Source organism: Epinephelus moara, chromosome 7, assembly GCF_006386435.1.
Source record: "Epinephelus moara isolate mb chromosome 7, YSFRI_EMoa_1.0, whole genome shotgun sequence".
In the NCBI taxonomy this organism is placed as follows: Eukaryota; Metazoa; Chordata; class Actinopteri; order Perciformes; family Serranidae; genus Epinephelus; species Epinephelus moara.
The window spans coordinates 4475018-4497122 of record NC_065512.1 but is presented as its reverse complement, the minus strand read 5'-3'; the positions used below and the strand labels follow the sequence as shown (position 1 = coordinate 4497122).

The window sequence follows — 22105 nt, the reverse complement described above, 5'->3', positions numbered from 1 at the left end:
CTCTGCTGAAATGCTCATTTAGACCTGAAAACAATAAACAAAATCTTTGCATCTTTACCCAAATGTATTTTTTGTATCAAGAGCAGTGTCTCTTTCTGCCTTCTGTTTGATTTATGTTCAATTTAAACATGTTTTTAGGAGCATATCATAATGTCACACCTGCAAATTTAAATAACTTTCCTCAAACACATTACCATACATATTTCTCTTACTAGCTGTAGTATCTGCAGAGCTTCAGTTTTATCGGCATTTTTCATCCCACTCATGACAGCTGGTCAGTGAGAGAACGCTGATTAGAAACATTTCAGTGACTGACTGTAAAGCTATAAAACATGTGGGAACAAAAACAGGATTTAGAGAAGTGAAGGAGGCGTATTCTGCCTGTCCCCAGAGGAAATGATGCCCTTGTCTCTAGAAACTTTTAGAAAACATTTCATTTCTCATGTGAAACTGAGTACTGCCGTTCACGTGCACATTTGCTATGCTGTCATAAAAAAGTGAGAGGTCTCTTGCAATGTATCGGCAGGAAGGGCAGGTCTAATTTAAGTCACACTCACTTACCCTGATTAACGCGACCTGTGGAGGCTTAATTGAAAGCATTTTTTCGCTCATTTGCTGAAACCAATTCTTTCCTGAATGATTGCGACTGTTATTTAAATAATTTCCCCAATTATTCGACTTCATTACGGATGCCAGCGGCCCGTATCAAAGACTATTACTTAACCCTCTGTGTATTCAGTGCATGTATATGTGTGTGTGTGTGTGTGTGTGTGTGTGTGTGTGTGTGTGTGTGTGTGTGTGTGTGTGTGTGTGTGTGTGTGTGTGTGCATTCTTGCATTCATTTGTTGTTGTGAGATGAGCAGGAGTCTCCCCAGAGATGGCATTAGTTCCAGTGGCTGTCCATTGTTGTCAAAAGACACACACAATGACTGATTATTGTTTTTGTGTGTTCAGACAAAACGCTTTCAGACATGAAAGATGGTCGCCACCAGCAGCACTCTCAGGAGGCGTGAGGCTGTCCGTGCTGTGCCAGCTGACAAACAGCAAAGAGCACTTTTTTAAAGTCCTCAGACGGAGAGCAGGATCCCGTCTTTATGTTGTCATGAGGAGGTTTTTCAGACACACACCTCCTGTTAGAGAGCAGGAGGATATGAAACTAACATGTCACAGAAAGTAGGCTTCACACATATGTAGAAATGAAGACACACTGGCGCTGCCGTGGCGCCTCATCTTTCCTCAGCACACACCGGATGCGTCGCACTGCAGCTCAGGAACAGATGACCACACAAAGCTATTACTACTTTTACTTTAAGATCTGTACCTCTTCCTCTTTATTTAAAATCAAGTGTGTTCAGCCCCTGATTGAATTTGATTTCTTACCTGAAGAGCGTATCTCCAGAGCTATGACTCTCCAGGCAATATCTTTTTGGCCATTGTCTTTAGAATGATGGGATTGTGGGCCGTTTAGCTCAGGTTATTTCTTGACCTCAACAACAAGTCACTCGTCAACCATTCTTTGTCACACACGAGACACAGCAGCAGCTACAGAGTTCTCTTTATACATCCATAGTGAAGAGAGGAGTCGAGCTGACGTAGGAGCAGAGAAAAAGAGCTGCTAGCAGAGAGCAAGTGGAGGAAAAATGCGTTTTAGTTCCAAGACCAGTGCCACGTCTACAATGAATATAAGGGCATATTTTTAAGAGGTGCAGTGTTTGCCACCGGTGTGTTTTCGCCTTAAGGCTGCTGGGTACACACTGATTGTTTTTAATGCTACACCTCTTGCTTCTCACATTTTTTCTGGGCTGCAAGCTGCTGCAACAAGTGTATCTTTAACATAGCTTTGAGATGGCACTACAGAGCAGCTACAAAGTCCCTCCTTTGTATTTTCACACTAAACCAAACAACAACGGCAAACATCATGCTGCCATCGTGGGACCAAAAGAGGCGTGACTTGCCTGACGTTTAACACAACAGTGTCGGCCTCTAGTCTGACATTAAGATATGCGTCGGCAGCGCTTTATAAATAATAGCAATGGCATAACATGACAATAACAATCATGTTCTGTCTCTGTTACACAGCGGCTGATCTCGTCCTCTGCTCGGAGGGTAAGGAGCTCCCAAACCTCATTGTTTTCCCAATTTGCTGATATTTTCAGCCACTGTTGTTCCTCTGTGAGTTAGCCACTAACTGCTACTTTCTGCCTTTTAAATGTCCCGCAGTAGGACGCACACATAACACATCATCAAAACGTCACACCTGTCCTGCCCATGGTCCCGTCCTGCTGGCTGTTGCGTTCATACAGACACAGTTTAAGCACTATTACTACCTCAGGTGGCGAGACCACTCTGTCCCCCCATTTCGCGATCATACCCTATATACAGAATGGTGAGGCGGCAAAACAGCACGATACTCCCACCTTGAATAGGCAGTGCAGAAGGGGCTGTGGTTGACTTTACACTCAAACGCCAGCTACAGGCTGCTGATGAGAGCAGCGTCTGTGGAATCTGACAGTTTGTTGTTCTCCATCATGTTTTTATCACATGAATACACTGTATATAGAATTATTAATGCTGTAGCTCAGAGCTGTTTATACACAGCACAGAAACAACATATGTATCTGGCACTGATTATCTCAGACAAAAGCACAATATGTGAACAGAGACAACAAGCTGTGTCTGTCACTCTGTCTCTTTCAGACAGACATTTGGACAGTTAGACAACAACTCTGCAAAAACAAAAACAGCTGCAATTACATAACAAAAACTGACACGAATGTGACGAGCACTGTTACACAAAGGTGTAATTTTGCCATCAAACCTGGACAGCTGAGACGCATTTAAGACGAATGTATGCAGATCGAGTATGTGTGTGTGTGTGTGTGTGTGTGTGTGTGTGTGTGTGTGACTGTGAAACCTCAATGTCAGAATTTCATGGTCAACACCTCAAGGCCCATTGGATGTCATTAAAGCAGCTATTAGCTGTGCTGTGCAGCCACCCATCATCACACAAACAGCACTAACAAGACGGCTAATAGTCCTCTGCGTGTATCGCAGACCAGAGGGCCATTTTACCTTGTAAAAACAGCTGACATTCAAGTATTCAGCGGGGGGATGAGTCTTCTCTCCATCCATCTCACTTCTACCTATTCATATGGAGAATGTGGCATTTGCTGCGCAGAGGGACTGACACGTAAATACACAGATAAAATCCATTCACTTTTATCTGTTTTCCAGATCAAACTGACCACCTGTAGGTGATGATCAGGCTTCAGAACAAACCACTCGTGGGGAAATTCACTGAGACTGTTACGAATTATTTAAAAAAAGATCCGATGCTGCAGCTGCGTTGACACGTGTTGCACATGTCTAGAAAGCAACGGAGCACAAAAGAAAGTGTTTACTGCTGCTGACCCTGAAATATTTGGTTGAAGATGAGACACTTTTTACGAGTGAATTAATCCCACCAGACTCAGGACGACTGTGAGTGAGGAAATATTGGTCCGATTGTTGTCAGCTCAACAAAGATCAGTTGTTGAATAAGTCGGGAAAAATAAGTGCGGAAACTAAGTCAAACTCATTTGACGAGATTATTGCTGTAAACACATCAGAACTAATATAGCATGCCAAATTAATTATGAATTAGTGGCAGCTTTGATCATGTCGCGCTGGACTGGAGCTGCTATGAGTCATTGTAAGTCTGAAGAAAATAGCAGGAGGCCACGGAGAAGAGAGGTGAAGCTGTGTGAGAAAATAACAGGCTGCTCATTGCTACTCTTTGTTGTTTAGCTGCATGGAGAGTTCCTGTAAAGTAATCTCATGATGCATCTTTGAATTTGAGTCTCTGTGACTCTGTTAACACTTGGTTTTAAAATGTGTTTCGAGACATTTGAGACACACTGTCATTCACACCTGTGTCAATCATGCATCTCCAGCTGACCACCTGTGTTCAGACCAGGGACACACTGGCCCACACACCGGCCCACACACCGGCCCACACACTGGCCCCACACACTGGCCCCACACGCCCCGCACAAACGCTCTGCGTAATCTTTGAGTACATAAGGACAAACACAATTTGACTGTTTGTGGCTTTAAAAAAAAGCTGCAAATCTTTAAATATCTCCCAAGGACCACACTCCCTANCCCACACACCGGCCCACACACCGGCCCCACACACTGGCCCCACACACTGGCCCCACACGCCCCGCACAAACACTCGGCGTAATCTTTGAGTACATAAGGACAAACACAATTTGACTGTTTGTTGCTTTAAAAAAAAGCTGCAAATCTTTAAATATCTCCCAAGGACCACACTCCCTACCTACACACAAACGTAACCAAAGGAAGCAGCTTTTTGCGATCGTACAATCCTGATTCCAAAAAAAGTTGGGTAGCTGTGTTAAACATCACTTAAAACAGAATGCAATAATTTGCAAATCCTTTTTAACGTGCCTTTTGGGGATAAAATGTCATCACATCATCATTTTATCCTGTTAGATATTCGTGTGAAATCTTATCAGTAGTATAAGAATTCTTCAATTATGGCCAAAAACCTTTGACCTTTGACTACCAAAATTTAATCATTTATAGGTGGACGTTTGTGCCAAATTTGAGGACATTCCCCAACAGTATTCTTGTGATATTGCATTGACGAGAATGAGCCGGACGCAAGGTCACAGTGACTTTAATCTTTGGCCACCAAAATCTAATCAGTTTATTGTCGAGTCCCAGTGGATGTTTGTGCCAAATTTGAAGAAATCCCCTACAGCATTCTTGAAATATCGCGTTCACCAGAATGGAACAGACAACACAAAAACATACTGCCTTCAGCCCCAGCTATTGCTGATGTGGAGGCATTAAAATTACGAACAATAAAGTGGAATGACACAGGAAAAAGTTCCCAAACGCTTGGTGAGTGTTGTAAAAGGAAAAGGTGATGTCACACAGTGGTTAACAGGCCCCTGACTGGAGGCATCAAATTCAAAATGAGTGTATATTGACAAAAAAACAATTAAGTTTTTCAACTTGAATATTAAAAATTCTGTCTTTCTACTGTATTCAACTAAATAAAGGCCGAAAAGGATTTACAAATCATTGCATTCTGTTTTTATTTATACAGCATCCAAACTTTTTTGGAATCAAGGTTGTAATTAAAGACTAAAATAGACTGTGACATAAAGACAAATACTGTAACTAGCATTGACCTCTCTCAGATGATTTAGCAGAATTACACTTCCTGATCACATCATTTTTAGAAATCTGATGTGGCCGACACCAGCTGACGTAACACATATGCACCGCTTTAACCACAACTCAAAGAGAAGTTCTCTGTAACAAGAAATGTGGAAAAGTTACGAGGAAACGTGAATGCTGACGTCTGTGCAAAGTTTCAGTTTTCCTGCAGAGTCTCTATGTTATATTCTAGGAACTCTAAAATTCACAGAGGTACAGCCGGCTGTTTCTTCTGACAGGAGATCCCTTCACCTTAGCATACCTGGAGAAAAAAGAGATGCTATTGTTGTACGGTAAGGTATGGCTCTCTATTCACTTATGTTTACATCAAAGGTTCTGCCGTGTTTATGGATTCCTCGCGCTGCTCAACACAACGTCAGGATCTGTGCTTTGCAGATCAAACGTTCGGCATCACTCCCACTTCAAAAGAGTACGCTATAGCACCAACACTGGAAGGAAACTTCACCGGCGCTCAGCGCTCAAACTTGTGCATTCAAAACGGAGCAAGATAAACTAATTCTACCAGTTTGCGCTGCATTTGCATGAACGCCATCTGCAGCAGCGCGAGGGCCAAAGGCAAACACACAGATGCACGGAAACAGACACACAAACGCAGACACGGCAGCGCTGCTGTCACCGGTGGAGGTCCGCGGTGGAGTGAGGAGGAAGATAAATACCGAGACATCATGGTGATTTATGAACATCAGGATTTAAATGGATTCAGTGACTTTCACGCACGGAGAGATGTGGCACACTTGAGCTGATCCATATTCAACAAGGACAGCCTTGTGGTTAATGCACTGCATGTGTACGTACCGGTCTGTGTGTGCCCCCGTGTGTCCTCGTAAAGGGCATAAATCTCAGGTGGTACATCTGATAAACGAGAGACGCGAGCTCACACAGAGAAGAGAAGTGACCCAATGTCAAAGCTGCATTTGTACAAATACTCATGTTCTATTCATCATATATGTATATTTATACACTTTACTGTTCATTTATTCAGTCGTTTTCCATAACCGCTCATCCTGTTGGGGGTCACAGGGGAGCTGGAGCCTATCCCAGCTGACACTGGGTGAGAGGCAGGGTTCACCCTGGACAGGTCACCAGACTACCACAGGGCTGACACATAGAGACAGACAACCATTCACACTCACATTCACACCTATGGACAATTTAGAGTCACCAGTGTCTTTGGACTGTGGGAGGAAGCTGGAGCACCTGGAGGAAACCCACGCACTGTGGGAGGAAGCTGGAGCACCTGGAGGAAACCCACGCTGACACAGGGAGAACATGCAAACCACAAACCCTCTTGCTGTGAGGCGACAACGCTAACCACTGCACCTCATGTCTCTCTCATGCCGAGACATGAGAGATGTGTGAGTGAGGATGTTTGGCTGAAATGCGTCCTACATCTCTGGGGAGGAGAGGGAAAAAAATATACAGGAGGATTTTTTTTATTATTATTCTGTGTCCTTTGTGAAAATTGTTCTCTGTGGGCCATATGTTAGCAGTGTGACACACACACTTACACACACACACACACACACACACAATTCCTGACACTTAAATCTCTGACAGAAAGACTGGACTGCAGTGTTTCATTATTAATCGACTTACTGCCAGCAAACACACTGCCCACAGGGCTGAGACTGGTTGACATGTGGAGGCTGCTGCTGCGACTCTTTAGCAGAGAGACACATCAGTATTTTCTTATCATGGAGGGAAAACGCTCCTTCAACATTTAAAGACACAGTTAACCCCCGCAGTAACCCTGGTGTGTGCTCTGCAGTGAAGTTCAGTTTAATGTTCTGCAGTCTCAAACATGTAAAGCACTACTCCAGTAATACTATAACAAGCTCACTACAGTTTACAACAGATTTTTAGACAGGAGGCATATGGGAAACTGGACTGTGGATCTGCTCACACTCCAAGACCGCTGACAAAAATGCCAGAAATCCAACTGATGGCAACTAACCAGGCATCATGAGCCCAAACTGCACAGAGAACAAGAACTGATCTGGCAAAAATTCGGCCTGATTATGAAACTAGTCGACCAATTCGGGCTGAAATCAGGCTTAAAGGGACCCAAAAATCAAAAGTACATATTTTTCCTCTCACCTGTTGTGCTATTCATCAGTGTGGATAGTTTTGATGTGAGTTGCCGAGTGTTGAAGATACCAGGCAGAGAGATGTCTGCCTTCTCTCCGATATAATGGAACTGGATGACACTCAGCTTGTGGTGCTCACAGTGCCGAAACTGTTTTGGAAAAACTCAACATCAATGTCTCTTTCCAGAAATCATGACCTGGTTACTCAAGATAACCCACAGACTTTGGGCAGTTTAATGTAGGAACTACTTTCCTTCTACTAAACTACACCTGCCAACCGAATCAGAGCTCATAGATGAGAGCAAACACTAATGGCGTCCTCCTCAGCTGAGCTGTAATGTTAGCAGTAGATACACTCTTCCTCCTGCACAGTGAGAGCCAGAAGTCCTATACACATTGCATCGGTTGCCCTTTGTTTAAATGTAACAATGCCTACATGTATCATCCCCATCATAGAGTAATAAATAAATAAATAATCCATATTGCAAATGGGTGGTGGAATATTACGGAAGCGTACTGCATTCACTTGACAAATAAAAAAGCCCTGTTTTTCTGAGTATTTTTTCTGTTTTTCTGAGTAATATTTTCTGTTTTTTTGTGGTNTGAGAGCCAGAAGTCCTATACACATTGCATCGGTTGCCCTTTGTTTAAATGTAACAATGCCTACATGTATCATCCCCATCATAGAGTAATAAATAAATAAATAATCCATATTGATTTTATGAAGGAAGAGGTGTTACCCAAAAATGTCACAGTTATAGCAAATGGGTGGTGGAATATTACGGAAGCGTACTGCATTCACTTGACAAATAAAAAAGCCCTGTTTTTCTGAGTATTTTTTCTGTTTTTCTGAGTAATATTTTCTGTGTTTCGTGGTAATTTTTTTTCCTGAACGAGGAGACGAGATACTTCAAAATCTTGCGAGAAGCTCCCACCTGGCACCTCCAAGTGACCCCTGCATCCATGGTGACTCCTACTCATGGATGTATTTTGCATCTGTGCTCCTGCTCCTAGACAATTTCAACTACGGGATCAATAAGGGTAAGGCACGTAATTAGTTACACACAGGGTATGATAATCTAGCTATGTTTTCCACTGCATCCTTCTAGTGTAGGCCTATCGCTCAATGTAACAGGTTAGGTTAGTAACAGGTTGTAACAACGTTAGCTGACAACTGCCAGGTGGGAGCTCCTCGCGAGATTTTGAAGTATCTTGTCTCCTTGTTCAGGAAAAAAAATTACCATGAAAAACAGAAAAAAATTACCACAAAAAACAGAAAAAAATACCCCGAAAAACAGGGAAAAAATTACTCAGAAAAACAGGGCTTTTTTATGTGAATGCAATACGCTTCCGTAGAATATAACTGAGTATATTAGCTCAGTACTGAAGTACAGTTTTAGGGGTACTTGTTCTTTATTTGAGTATTCCATTTTATAATAATTCATACTTCCACTCCCCTAAATTTTGGAGTCAAATATTGTATTTTTTACTGCACTAGAATTGTTTGAAAACATTAGTTACAATAAACTTTGCAGATTTAGATTATCAAAGGTAAACTGAGCAGAACGGAGAGTTATTGTTTGTCATCATGCTCGCCAGCAAAGGTGAAAGTAAAAACCGAAGCCAAAGCCAGATTCCATCTCGTTTGGCATTTCATCTCGCTGCAATTGTCTTTTTCCCGGTGCTGTGTGCTGCTTACAGTCTGGCGCCTGATTGCTAGCTCCCAACATCCCCAACCTCACCTGAGCACTGTAGGGGATCATGCACATAAACATCCTGAACACAGGAAATAAGAAGAAAATATGAGAATCCAGGCAGAGGGCAGAGTCTCTGCTGATAATTAAACCATCACACACAGAGAGTGGATCTTCAGTGATGACTTGGTGGGATTACTTCTGTATAGACACTGTTTTATATGGAAATCCTGCACAGTATACCTCTGATGCAAAATATAAATCATGATGTATTATTAAAGGTTAAACACCAAGAAGAATATAAAATAAATAAAATTATCCACCTGTCTACCAGCTCCAAAATTTAAGTGATGAACACATTCAATACATAATAATAATCCAGTAATTTATGATTTTAAATGGGTCATCCTGTGACTGCCGTAAAACTTCTACTAATAGCCCGGGCTATTATTTGCTATATTTGGGACAGGCCTTTAATTCCTTTCACACAAAACTGTTGCTCAGCAAAGATCAGGAAATACAATCAAATTGTTTATTTATACCAGTGTAAATATTACTTAACATATCAATTATGAATCATTAGTTTGAGAGTTACTGCACTTAAAGATTACTGCACCCTGCACACAGACACAACACCGCTTTCTCCTGTTAAAACAATCCTCACAACTTGGATTCATTTCTATGGAAAAACTCTTTTGATTCTTTTGATGTGAACTTACAGTGTGATAGAGGATTGGACAAATAATTTGAGGTAGCCAACACCTGGTTTTATACATCCGAAGAACGTCTATAAATAAAAAATGAACTACTTGGCAACCAGACCAGACCTTTCATTGAGACCGGCCTGTATGTGTCAAAATGTGTGGCCACACCGGGCTAGCAAAAGGGACTGGGCGTTTCACTGAAGTTTTATGGTAATTTAACTTTTAGTATTTGATGTATATTTTGATGGTAATATTTTTGTACTTTTACTAAAGCAACATTCTGAATGCAGAGTGTTTCTTCACTGCCGTGTTGCTACTTGAGGATCCGTAACAGGTCTGAATGCTTGAAGACACCTGAAGACAGGTGATGTAACAGCTATCAGTCCTCCGACCAGAAACACACTGACTGTGGCTGTAAACAGTGGGCTGTATCATCTGGTGTCCCGCTGAACTTACCGGCTGGCTATCGCTCACACATAGACAATGAGCCTAAGCCTAAGCCAGTAATTCAGCAGGGATCCAGTGTGGGAGAGCAGCCGACTGGAGACAGAGAGATAGGACTGTACGGCCTACGATGACTAATACCTGAGCACAATGCCGAGGACAGAGATAGTAACCCACAAGCAGGAAGCTGACTGCGGCCATATAATATGCGTTATGAGTCTCTTGCAAAAGGCAATAAAACACATATAAAAGGAAGCACTGCAATTGAGATCTGTGAATATCACATAAAAAACATTAAACTCACAACTGGGGAGGCTGCCGAGGGAATTGTGTTGTGCACTGCTTGTTTGTGAATGCGGAGAGTGTGACGGAGGAGACAAGAGACGGCGCTTGGAATGCAAAGCCTTGTTCTTTCTCTCCTGGAACCGGGCTGGCTCTACTTATTGTAAGAGTTGGTTAAAACTGGCTGACACAATAGCTACCTGCAGCCCGCAGCACACACAAATAATGATGTACAATCACACGACTGACGCAAGCAAATGCATTAACCTTTTAACACAAGCACACACATCCACACACACAGACCCGATGTGAGGGTGACATACTGGAGGGAAAAGCAGTAAAAAGCATCTCATAATAATTCTGCAGTATGAATCTCATATGTGACATGTGGATTTCCTGCTGTGAAACCACAGGACACCTGTCACTCCACGGTTTCCTGCCATCCACCACACAGCAGGACGCATACACGGTCTCATTCAGAACACTCAAAGTAATGTGTTGTCTTACTTTATGTGAATGACACCTGATTTAAAAGTGTTTTAAATTCACCATGGAGTTTAACACTGAGATCAGGGTCACACTGAGGAGGCCTGTCTGCTGATCTGCATCATGATATGATAAATTAAGGTGAGCTGATGAAGCCAAAACTATCTCCCGCTTTTTTAATCCCAGCACTGTCAAACAGGAGTCCTTCAATCAGACTAACTGAATCTGTCTCTGGATCCTGCACACATGGACAAAGCAGTAAAAGAGGAGAGTGGAAATATTTTTATTCCAGATACAAAAGCTGGACATGTCCTCCCAAACTCACAGGCTCACTCAGTCATGTTTAGGAGGCTGAGGCAGTCTACACATGCCAACAGGCGCCACCTACAGGAAAAAAAAAGTAGCAGCAGCAGCAGCTCAGACCTGCAGATGTAAACATAACAATGCTGCAGCCTGCAAGCATAAAAATTAACAATTAATATCACAGCAGGCAACTGAAGATTATTTTTCTTTTTCCTGCTGCTGTTTCTGAGTGTAAATTAGTATCAAGCTGTTTCTCAGGGAGACTGAGATTCACTAAGACTGAAGCTTTGTGCTCGATTGACCATCAGATAATTGAGTTACAGTATTTGTGAACTGACTGCAGCTAACTGTTTTAGAAAAGTGCTGATTCAACTTTAAGATCACAGGGTGTCTACAGGTATAGCAGAGTTAAATTTGAGACTTTTTCAGACCCTTTAATATCACCTTATATGAAATTTAAGACCAAACCTGCGATGGAAATACACATAGTGTGTGTTTGTTTGACACGTGTAAGTACTCTTTCCAAGTAAACACATTGATGACAGTTCAAACTGAACAAAACTACAGTTATTGGGTCTGTCAGGATATTTAAGACCCATTAAATCTGAATTTAAGACAATAAGACATTTTAAGGACCAGCAGACATGCTGGATCATTTTGGGGGATGTGCTTTGTGTTGCTGCTGAAATATATGCTCTGTACAGACCTTCTGTTATTCAGACTACCCTCACTGATATCAATGTGGTGGGCAAAATGACAGAAACACCTGTTGGTATAAAGCAACATGAACCTTCACTAAGGCCTTCCCTACACTGGCTACTATCCAATCCCACATTAGCAACCGTAACTGGGCACAGGAGGCCTGTCAAGCTATCAGAATAAGGGAAAGTGCAGAAATGCATATGTAACCTACAACTCTGACAGCAGATATCCTCAAATTTTGGAGGAGTGTGTCTTTTTTTTTTTTTTTTTTTAACTTTCCTGAAGCCAAAAACACAAGACAAAAGATGTCTGATATGAATTTAACAGTGTGGAAGACTGACTCACACTGAACCCAACAAAGATCAACAAAGACTCCTTCATTTGCTCCAGGTATGGACCTGATTAGGTCTATATAAAGAGAGACCTAATCAGTGGCGTAAAGCAGTTACAACGGGCCCCAGTGCGCACTAGTTACTAGTCATAAGGCACGCGCGCACACACACACAAAGCTTTGATTTACTTTAATTTCACAGATAAGAAACAATAAATTGTGAAGACAATAAAGCCTCCACAAAAATAGCATTTGTGTGTGATTTATCCTGGCTTCATATGAGCAGAGGAAATCTCTGCTAGCTGCTAGGCTAATTTATACAATGTAAAATGCCATAGGCTTGTGCTAATAATGTTAGCATGTTGTATTTGTGGGGAAAATGTGTCCAGATAAAGACAAGTGTTTGTCTGTGAATGCTGCGAGTTATAGTGAAGCTGATTTGTGCACTTGTGTTTGAAATTGTCTCTATTAAGCCATGTTTAATGTGTGTTTAAAGTGTGTTTAATGTGTGTTTAATGTGTGTTTTGAATCAACTAAACTTTACAGCACTTCACAGAAACCCGAACATGGACTTGTGTTTTGAAGGTGTAACTGCAGAGTGACAGAGACACACCATCACACAAGTATAAATGCTCACAATAGCGTAGACCACGTGGGTAGGCTACAGCATAGGCTCTCTATAGAGCTGACACACAAGTATAAACCCTGCTTTACTTCTCCTGCCTGTAGACCATCAGACTGTAGGTCTGACTAGAACTGATGGTGAGGCAGCAGCTTTACACTTGTCTGTGTCTGATTCTGGGCGCTTTAAATGAACAACTCTGTGTCGTTCTCTATAATCATGTCTCTGCGATGCATCGTCACTCCTCATGTGTTAACATTACTCCAGCTGCTCGTACTTAACGCCTCGCAGGCAGACACAGCCACTTTGCAGCTTCAGCAAACTGCGGTTGTAGTAAAGTGTGAAAATTAAATGTAAGTCAGAAATACCTTGACGTCTCGGTGGATGACATTGTTGTCGTGGCAATAGCGTAGCGCCTCCAGGATCTGTCTCATGTAGTGACTGAGGAGAAGACGGTGCACAGGTATCGTTACATCACAGTTAAGTACATTTAATGGTTATAAACTTCAAGAACAGCATGAGAGAGAGCATCAAACGTGTGTCACCTCACCTGGCAACTGCTTCGCTGTAGACAAAGCCAGCATCAGCTCTCTTCACAATCTCAAAACACAGGTCTGCTCCATCCATACTGATACAGACAGAGATGGAAATAGAGACAGACAGAGACAGAGGATCAGTGTGGTGTAAAGGTCAGGGCAGGAATCTGGGTACGAAGGAAAGGTCACACTTATTAAAACGTCTCTGTGATTGGTAGTGGAGGTGAAATGGAAGACGGCGGTCAGAGGAGCAGAAGCTGTAATTATGTTTCTGTCTCTGAGGGTTGATGCAGAAACAGCTGTATCACCACAACTGCTGACGTGATGCTGACAATATTCCTGTCTCGGCTGACTCGGGGATTTAGACACGGTGACAGTTATTCTTTAAAAACAACTTCAGATGAAGCGATTTGAGGAAATTTGTTTTTTTTGTGTGTGTACTTTCAAGAGGGCAATTTTGACTTTCTCTGAACATAATTACTCAGAAATCTTGTTTTAAGAGCCTGTTTGATTAGTAAAATACACAGATGGAGATGATTAACTCCAGAGACCAGATACAGAAAACTCAATAGATTCACGACTAAATCTGGCTGTGTATGCATGAAGGCAGAAACGTGTGCAGGTATTCTTTTCATAACATTTATAAAGACCCGGGATTGCCTGATTCTGTTGCATAAATCTCAACTGTTGTGGAACTGGGTGCACATGCATGAGCCTTTTTCAACACCATAGGCAGCCATAGATAGAAACACCCTTAAACATCCTTTTGCATATCGATTCCTGTGCCCACTGCACCACTCTTTAGACCTGTCAATGAACAACACGGTAAATAAAGTGCAGTTACACTAAGTGCATCTAAATGGACCCCAATATTCCACTAATAATCAGAATAAAAATGCCTCACATAACCACCTAGATTGGAAAAGACTGGCTGATTGATTGGGCTGAGAAGGGTGGTGTAAACCTTTATCATCCTTTAATAGGAGAATTCTGGTGCTTAATAACCATGTAAATGCTTAATGTGATCATTTCTCCCTGGTTGGAATAAATATATTCTTCCTGCACATGTAGAGGTAACACTGAGGTGATGTAGGAGGTAGGCGTGCCACAAACAACATGCTGCATCAGCTGTTTCTACGAGCCTCCCCCTGCTGATTTTGACAGAGAATCATTCATATATTTAAAAAAATAAAAATAAAAATAGCACTCTGCTCGTGCCACCTTCTGATGCCACTGCTCTGAGTAACAAATGTATTCCTTGATTTTGAAACAGCAGCATTATTGTTATTGTTATGGCCTGCGATGTGGAGCTGCTGGACATAACTGTCTTGTTTTGCCAACAGTAACAGTAGTCTGCATTAGGGATGCACGATAATACCAGTACATCATCGGTATCAGCTGATACTGGCTTTAAAAAGAACATGCTTTTTCTTATACTGCACAATGAATGAATATTACATATTACACATTACATATTACATGTGGGCCATCATGATAAGTATGCAAGAGTATGAATGCATAATATGATGTTAATTCCACTACAGAAGAGACTCGACCATCACTAAAATTAGGTGGGAAAAAATATTTATATCAGTATCAGTTATTGGTCAAATGAGTTGTTACATATCTGCATACCGGATATCTGCAAAAAAATTCAATGTCTTGCATCCCTAGCCTGCATATGAGACGTTTAGACAACACTGGTAAACTGTACAGTCTGACGATAATCCACATGTGAAGTATTGGCATCACTAACCATGTTGTATTTAGGGCTGCACCGAAATGAAAATTTGTGGCCGAAGCCGAAGCCGAAGCCGAATAAAATTAAACGCTTGGCCGAATACCGAATGCCGTTGTTTAGTTGTTCATTAGTTTTTGCAGATGAACCCCCTCCAGATTAGTGTTGTCACGGTACCAAAATTGGGACCCACGGTACGATACCAGTGAAAGTATCATGGTTCTGAGTAGTATCACGATACCACAGCAAAAATGAGGCAGATGTGCCTTTTGTCATTTATAAAAAGATAAATCACTTTTCTATAATACATCAATGATATTTCAATGGAATAAATTACTTATTGACTTATTCATACTTCAAAAACAGCATCAATAAGTGATTAACATAGGGGGGATCAAAATAAAATAAATAAATAAAATAAAAATCAACCAGCCACCCTCCTCCCCTGACAAGTAAAGAACAGTCCCTTCATAAGTAAAGAACAGTCCCTAAAGTGCAGTGAGGTTTGTGGGCTGTTATCTGCCACAAAGAGTAATGTGAACGGCTCGTTTCTCCTCTGACACGTCACATACCTGTGTGCTGCCACAGCTCGGCTGTCCAGGTGCTTTTGGGCAGTCATGACGCCAAGAAGAGGACATTATTGGAGCTGGAATTCTCCGTCGCCGGTAAGCCTTATCTTGTGCCGTGGAGCACTATGGCTGCCGTATTGCTGCTGCTGGTTGAAATCTGTACTTGCACAGCGTGCTGAATGATTTATTTTGCCCGCACAAAACTATTTTTAGTCGCAAATGCAAGTGCGGTGAGGGACAAAGTAAAATATCGCCACACTGCCGACATTTTACTCCGTCTGTCACCGCACGCTGTTTGATTGCGTTATCAAAACACGCCGCTATTCTTCGGCCTTGCTTTTCACTTATTCCACCAAATACCGAATGTGTGGTTTTTTTTCAATATTCGGCCGAATATATTCGGTTACCGAATATTCGGTGCATCCCTAGTTGTATTAATATGCAGAACGGCTTTGTCTCTTGTTTTACTTTATGTATTGAATGAACTGAATTTTCTCAATTAAGTTGTAAACTAGAATTCCTGCCTTGCAGTTAAGTTGCACTTAAAAGTCTCCATCCATGTCAGTGAAAACATGGATGCTTCACACACAGAAGATCTATACAATCAGCACAGTTTCAAGATTAGAGTCACCAATTCAGTATCTGACCAAATGTCTCCCCTTCTGTTCCTGAGATATGACGCTGAGTAATGTCCAGCTAAGTGTTTTTGCAGAACATGATGATGTCACAGTGAAGCTGACCTTTGACTTTTTGGATATAAAATGTCATCACTTCATCATCTTATCCTGTCAGACAACTGTCTGCAGTTTTGTCAAAATTTTCATATGAACTTTCGAGTAATTTTGACCTTCGACCACCAGTGTCTTATCAGTTTACTGTTGAGTCCAAGTGGCCGTTTGCGCCAAATTTGAGGGAACTCTCTCAAGGCTCTCTTGAGATATTGTGTTCACATGAGTGAGATGGACAGGGTCACAGTGACCTTGACCTTTGACCACCAAATTCTAATCAGTTCATTGTTGAGTCCAAGTGAATGTTTGTGCCAAATTTGAAAAAACCTCCTTCAAGGCGTTCTTGAGATATTGCGTTCACAAGAATGGGACAGGCGAGGTCACAGTGACTTTGACCTTTAATCTGTAACCACCAAAGGAATGGTGTCCGCTCAGGTGCTTTTGGAGTGCGCTCTTCTAGCCTACTTAGTTGTGCTCAGTCTGACATAACCTTTTGGGTACACTCAACTTGGATGATGGCTGATTATCAATAGAAAGTTTCCATATTAAAAGCACTAGTTAATGATGATTTTAAAGGATCTTTTAATAACTGCAGAGTTGTAACTGTCACCCATATCTTTATTTTTCATATAAAATATATTCCGGCTCAAGGCCGACTGCAGACGCCTCAGTGAAAGGACTCAATTAACCCCATGTTTTACGATAGTGTGCCAGCTATTGAGCCTTTTGGCAAGTGCATATCAGATTTTACTGCGCATGTGTTGTACCCCAACGATATGATGAAATATGACGCAGTGAAAACTCCTCTTTGTAACCTCCTTAGCCAAAACCTAAGGTGGGTTTTAAACACTGCAAAGCTTCCTGAGCCTCTAATGCTTGTGGGTATGGAGTTCCACTTCCTCACTACTTCAACCGGATGTGTTTCTGACCTGCGGTACCAAGTCACTGCTAGCAGATGCCACTGCTGAGATAGACCAGGCATCCTCGCAGGTTGTGAGATCATAAATGCTTTTAAACAGGCATACATGAGAGAAGAACAAAATTAGATATTTTACAGTTAGATCATGTCTTAGATTTGTTTTAATATAATGTATACAGACAGAAGAAAGTACAGCAGTGTTTCCGCACACTCCTCCTGACTGAGTGAAATCAGTTGATCTTATAATAAACTATTTAAGAGTGTTTCAAAGCAAAAAGAAGTTTTAAATCCGTGGACGGTCAGGTTCTTTTCAGAGGGAGAGATATGGAAGACCTTCAGAGAGACGAGAATATTTGCACTCACTTCATGCAGCATATTAACGGAGCCTTCAGCAGCAGAAGCTGTTTCTGTAATGGTGAAGTTTTAATGCTTTTGCATTCATAAAATCCCTCCAGAGACATTTACAGTAAAGATACAGCTCTGACAATAACAGCTGCTCAGCGCAGTCAGAATCAGGTTGTAGCCGAAGGTGACAGCGCGTCTCACACCTCGCAATCAATACGCTGCCGGGGACTCACTTTTAAGCTGCGGTCATTAGGCCCTTACACACCGCCTTGGTCCTGTTTAGCTGGCTGTTTACTTACACACACACACACACACACACACACACACATACTGAAGACTGAGTGACAATCCTCAGACACACACACACACACACACACACTTAATTATGGCCCAGTCATTTAGCTTCAGCCGATTCTGTCTCTCATAATTGCTCTGTTCCCATTCTTCCCCAATTACTGTAACCTACTCTTTATTGTCACTAAGCCTCTGCACCAATTAAACAGGGCTGTTATGCAGGACTTGGCTGTGGCACATCCATATTTCCTCCACTCCTATCACCTCACACACACTCTCACATTTTAAGGCTGCCTGATTAGCCGGCAGGGAGACCAGGGAGATAGGGAGACACATGAAGCTGTCCACATCTATCTGCCATGTTTACCCCGTTATCAGCTCTGCTCTCTGCACCACTCCAAGAACGCCTCAAATCCACCTGCACTCCCACGTGTGTGCATTAGTGTGTATGAAACACAAGCTTGTGCACAAATGAGCTCCAAAACCATGAAAATCCCTTTAAATGGAGCTCGCTTTGCGTTTCCTTGAGAGTTCTCTCCCCTGCACCGAGCCGTATGATGGAACTGTGTGCGAAACCCGAGCGCTCGCCTGTTCAGCGATAACAGAATTAAATGATAAAGGAATTAGTTCTGGGAGAGGAGGAAAGATGAAGATAGGAGGAGCTCGGGGAGAGGCGCAGCTCTGAGAAAGGCTGGAGGTAGCAGCGAGTGTGAAATCTTAATCTCATCTCTTTCCCTTCATATATATGGGACTGCGCTCGCCCCCTGCACACCGTCGCGCCCCCTTTTCTTTTTTCTTACCCCACCCCCATCCTCAGCTAACAAGCTTTCTCATATCAGTGCTGATTATATAAAACCACCGCAGGGTTCCTCTCTGTCCTGCTGCTGCTGCAGCCGCCCTCCTCACACTGTCATCCTTCTCTCCTTCCTCTCACTCCTCCGACTGTATGTCCTCCAGTAGGTGCAACCCACTGTGACCCCGCCCACCATCTCTGCCTTTCACCCACATGAGCTTTTGATGTGACTTGTATGTTTGAGTCATGTTCCTTGCCGGGAGAAGACTTACAACTCAAAGACCATGTAGAGCATCCCGTCTGAGCTGTACGTCTCCAGCAGCTCCACGATGTGGGGGTGCTTCAGCATGTGGCAGATGCTGGCCTCCCTCTTCAGATCTGAAGAGCAAACAGACACAGAGAGATGAGCATACATGACAGCAGGACCAGCGTGCATTCATATGATCTGTCATCACATACTGATTAGCCTTATTAATTCTACAACTGAAAGATGACATAATGGCCCTCATTCATCAATCTATCTTACAAACCAGTGCAGATTGGAGCGTAGAAATCATCTTACATTGGGGTTCACGTGGGATTCATGAAACATTCTTATATCACCGATCACAGCGTAGGAATGATCAGATGTTGATAAATATGGCAGCTGAAAACAATCGTCATTTACATATCCCTACCAAGTATATTCTGAGTCTAGAGGCCTTGTCCCTTGAGAGTGAGAGTTTACAACATGGAGAATCGTGATACAGCCAAGAAGAGAAACTTCTCTACGCCAGAAATGGAAATGCTGACATCCCAGGTCCAATATAACCAACTGGTTCTATGTTACAGTCTGAGAAGTGGAATCAAAAGAAGTCAGAAAAATTAAGTATGGAAAGAAAACACTGCTGCGGCCTTGCAGTGTGTAATCAGTCTCAAGGTTGGAATATTTAATTTATACATCCATGATATGTACCAACCTACGGTCCACATATACTGATAATATAGCCTGTATATTTTATCTTACTATATAATGACGAAACTCAATATTACATCAATTGGCCAAAGGGGGGCGCTATAGCAACCGACTGAAGTTGCAAACTTTGAATGGGCATATCTCATGCCCCGTATGTCGTAGAGACATGAAACTTTGCACAGAGATGCCTCTCCTCATGAGGAACACATTTGCCTCAAGAACCCATAACTTCCGCTTATATAGATTTTCCGCCATTTTGAATTTTTTGAAAAACACTTCAAATGGATCTCTTCCTAGGAAGTTTGAGCGATCTGCATGAAACTGGGTGAACATAATCTAGGGACCAATATCTAAAGTTCCCTCTTGGCAAAAGTTGGAAAACTTACTAAAACTGAGCTTCTATAAGGCAATGAATATTGCGGAGGGCGTGGCTCATCACATAAAGGTGTATAACATCTCAAGGGTTTCACCCATCACCACGCAACTTTGTAGGCATATGACCACACATAATCTGAGGGGACCCCTCCATTATTGACCCCATCAAACAAAATGGGGGCGCTAGAGAGCTCATTTCTTATCTAGGCCTAACCGCCATATGGATTTTTACTAAACTTGGTAGATATGTAGAACAGGACGCCTCAAGGTGACTGGAGAAATTTAACTCTAATTGGCAACTGGGTGGCGCTATAACAACAGAAAAATGCTTCAAAATGGCTAAAATGCGACCGATCGCTGTGGCTCCCCCTGTGGACCAATGTTTGTTTGTTTTCTAATGTTTGGTATGACTAAGTCATGGTATGGTATGCTGTACATAATCATGGAAACTGTCAGTGTGTCATTCTACCAGTGCGCCCACTTTGAAGTCAATACAACATATAAACATTTTAACTATCTGCCTTTCAACGTGCTACCTCAACTACTAATGTACAGTTTTAGCCCACTAACTATCCCACTATTGGCAATGGTACTACTGTACTTTCAATAAAGCAATTGTACTATCAAATTCACAAACACTCTGTCTGAATACATTGCTCTTCTTAATAGTTTCAGTTGACTATTTAATCTGCAGTTTCCTATGACCTGTATCCCAAACACACACCATGTGAAACTGTACGTGGGCAACTGTGCACTCAATGGGTATGGACTAGTAATATAGATAATCTTCCAATATTCATACAAAAGCTTGTAATTGATCCAGACTGAGGAGCGTGTCGCTGCATGATCAGGTCTGCTTCCATTTCAGGCATAACAGGTAGCGGAGGAGACACAGAGGTGTATCCGAGCTGGACACCGGTAAAGATTTAATCACCTCGGCTACTAGTATTTAAATAATGACACAGTGCATTAAAATGATATTTTAATGATAAATTATATAAACATGCTTTGATTTGTCAGTGTTAAAAAACAGAAAAGTTTCAGACAGAGCTGAGCACAAGCGTCAGTCCTACAGAGCCTGGCAGCTGCCAGCTGTGACAAACAGCACGTGTCCATATGGCGACTACACATTTTTAAGGTGATTAAATGTGACTGTAAATACTTAGATGTCAGTCAGAATATGGTCTATTAACAATTCTCCACCTCAGTCAGATTTACTGCTGCACCGATGGTCCACGCTGACCCAAACTTCCGTGCACGAGCTAAGACCTGACGTGAGATTAGATCGTAGCCTCTGCTCACGTCCACATTGATAAATGCCGAGCTTTGCATGGAAGTAACCGTACGCCCAGTTTTGTGTCGTACGTTTGTTTAATAAATTAAGTCCAATGTATGCATCCTTCATATGTGATAAATATTTTCACAAGAGACCAGACATTGAGATAAATCATCAAAAGATCTAATGCGGTCTGTTGTAGGGGTGCCATCTCTCGTCCTGGCAATGCAGTTCACTCATACACTGTATAAATAATGGACGTAGCTTCTGGTTTGTGGACTCCTGCTTTGAAGTCTCAAGTTGGTACTTTAGCCGTCGCCATCTTGGTTTTCTGGAACCAAACGTGACCATTTTCGTACGAGAGGCTGAAGCTGAGAATAACAGAGGAGTGAACCGGACTCACAGACTGCAGTGATCCTCGCAGACAGCCTGTCACTCAAGCAGCCCCATCCTTAAAAATGATTAACTTTGAGCCTTAAAGGGAAATTTCGGTTTATTTCAACCTGTCTCCTATCGTCCTAAATTTGTTTCAAGTGACTAGTGACATAAAAATAATAGTTAGCATGTTAGCCGTTAGCCTAGATACAGCCGGGGTGCATAGTAGCGTCAGACCTGTTAAAACCTAAGTGAACGGGCAACCTTCAAGTGCAAAGTTAGTCCACTAAACAA

At 42.2% G+C, this 22105-nt stretch overlaps 1 protein-coding gene across 14 annotated transcripts in view; it reads right to left on the bottom strand.

Annotated features, from left to right (window-relative positions):
- Positions 1-22105, bottom strand: part of caska (calcium/calmodulin-dependent serine protein kinase a) — a 204484-nt gene that overhangs the window by 89028 nt on the left and 93351 nt on the right. For all 14 annotated transcript variants that reach the window (XM_050048414.1, XM_050048415.1, XM_050048417.1 and 11 more), the window contains exons 3-5: positions 19103-19208; positions 13459-13536; positions 13277-13349 (exon numbers count right to left, since the gene is read on the bottom strand). In XM_050048414.1, coding sequence (XP_049904371.1) covers positions 13277-13349; positions 13459-13536; positions 19103-19208 — 257 coding nt within the window. The remainder of the gene's footprint in view (positions 1-13276; positions 13350-13458; positions 13537-19102; positions 19209-22105) is intronic.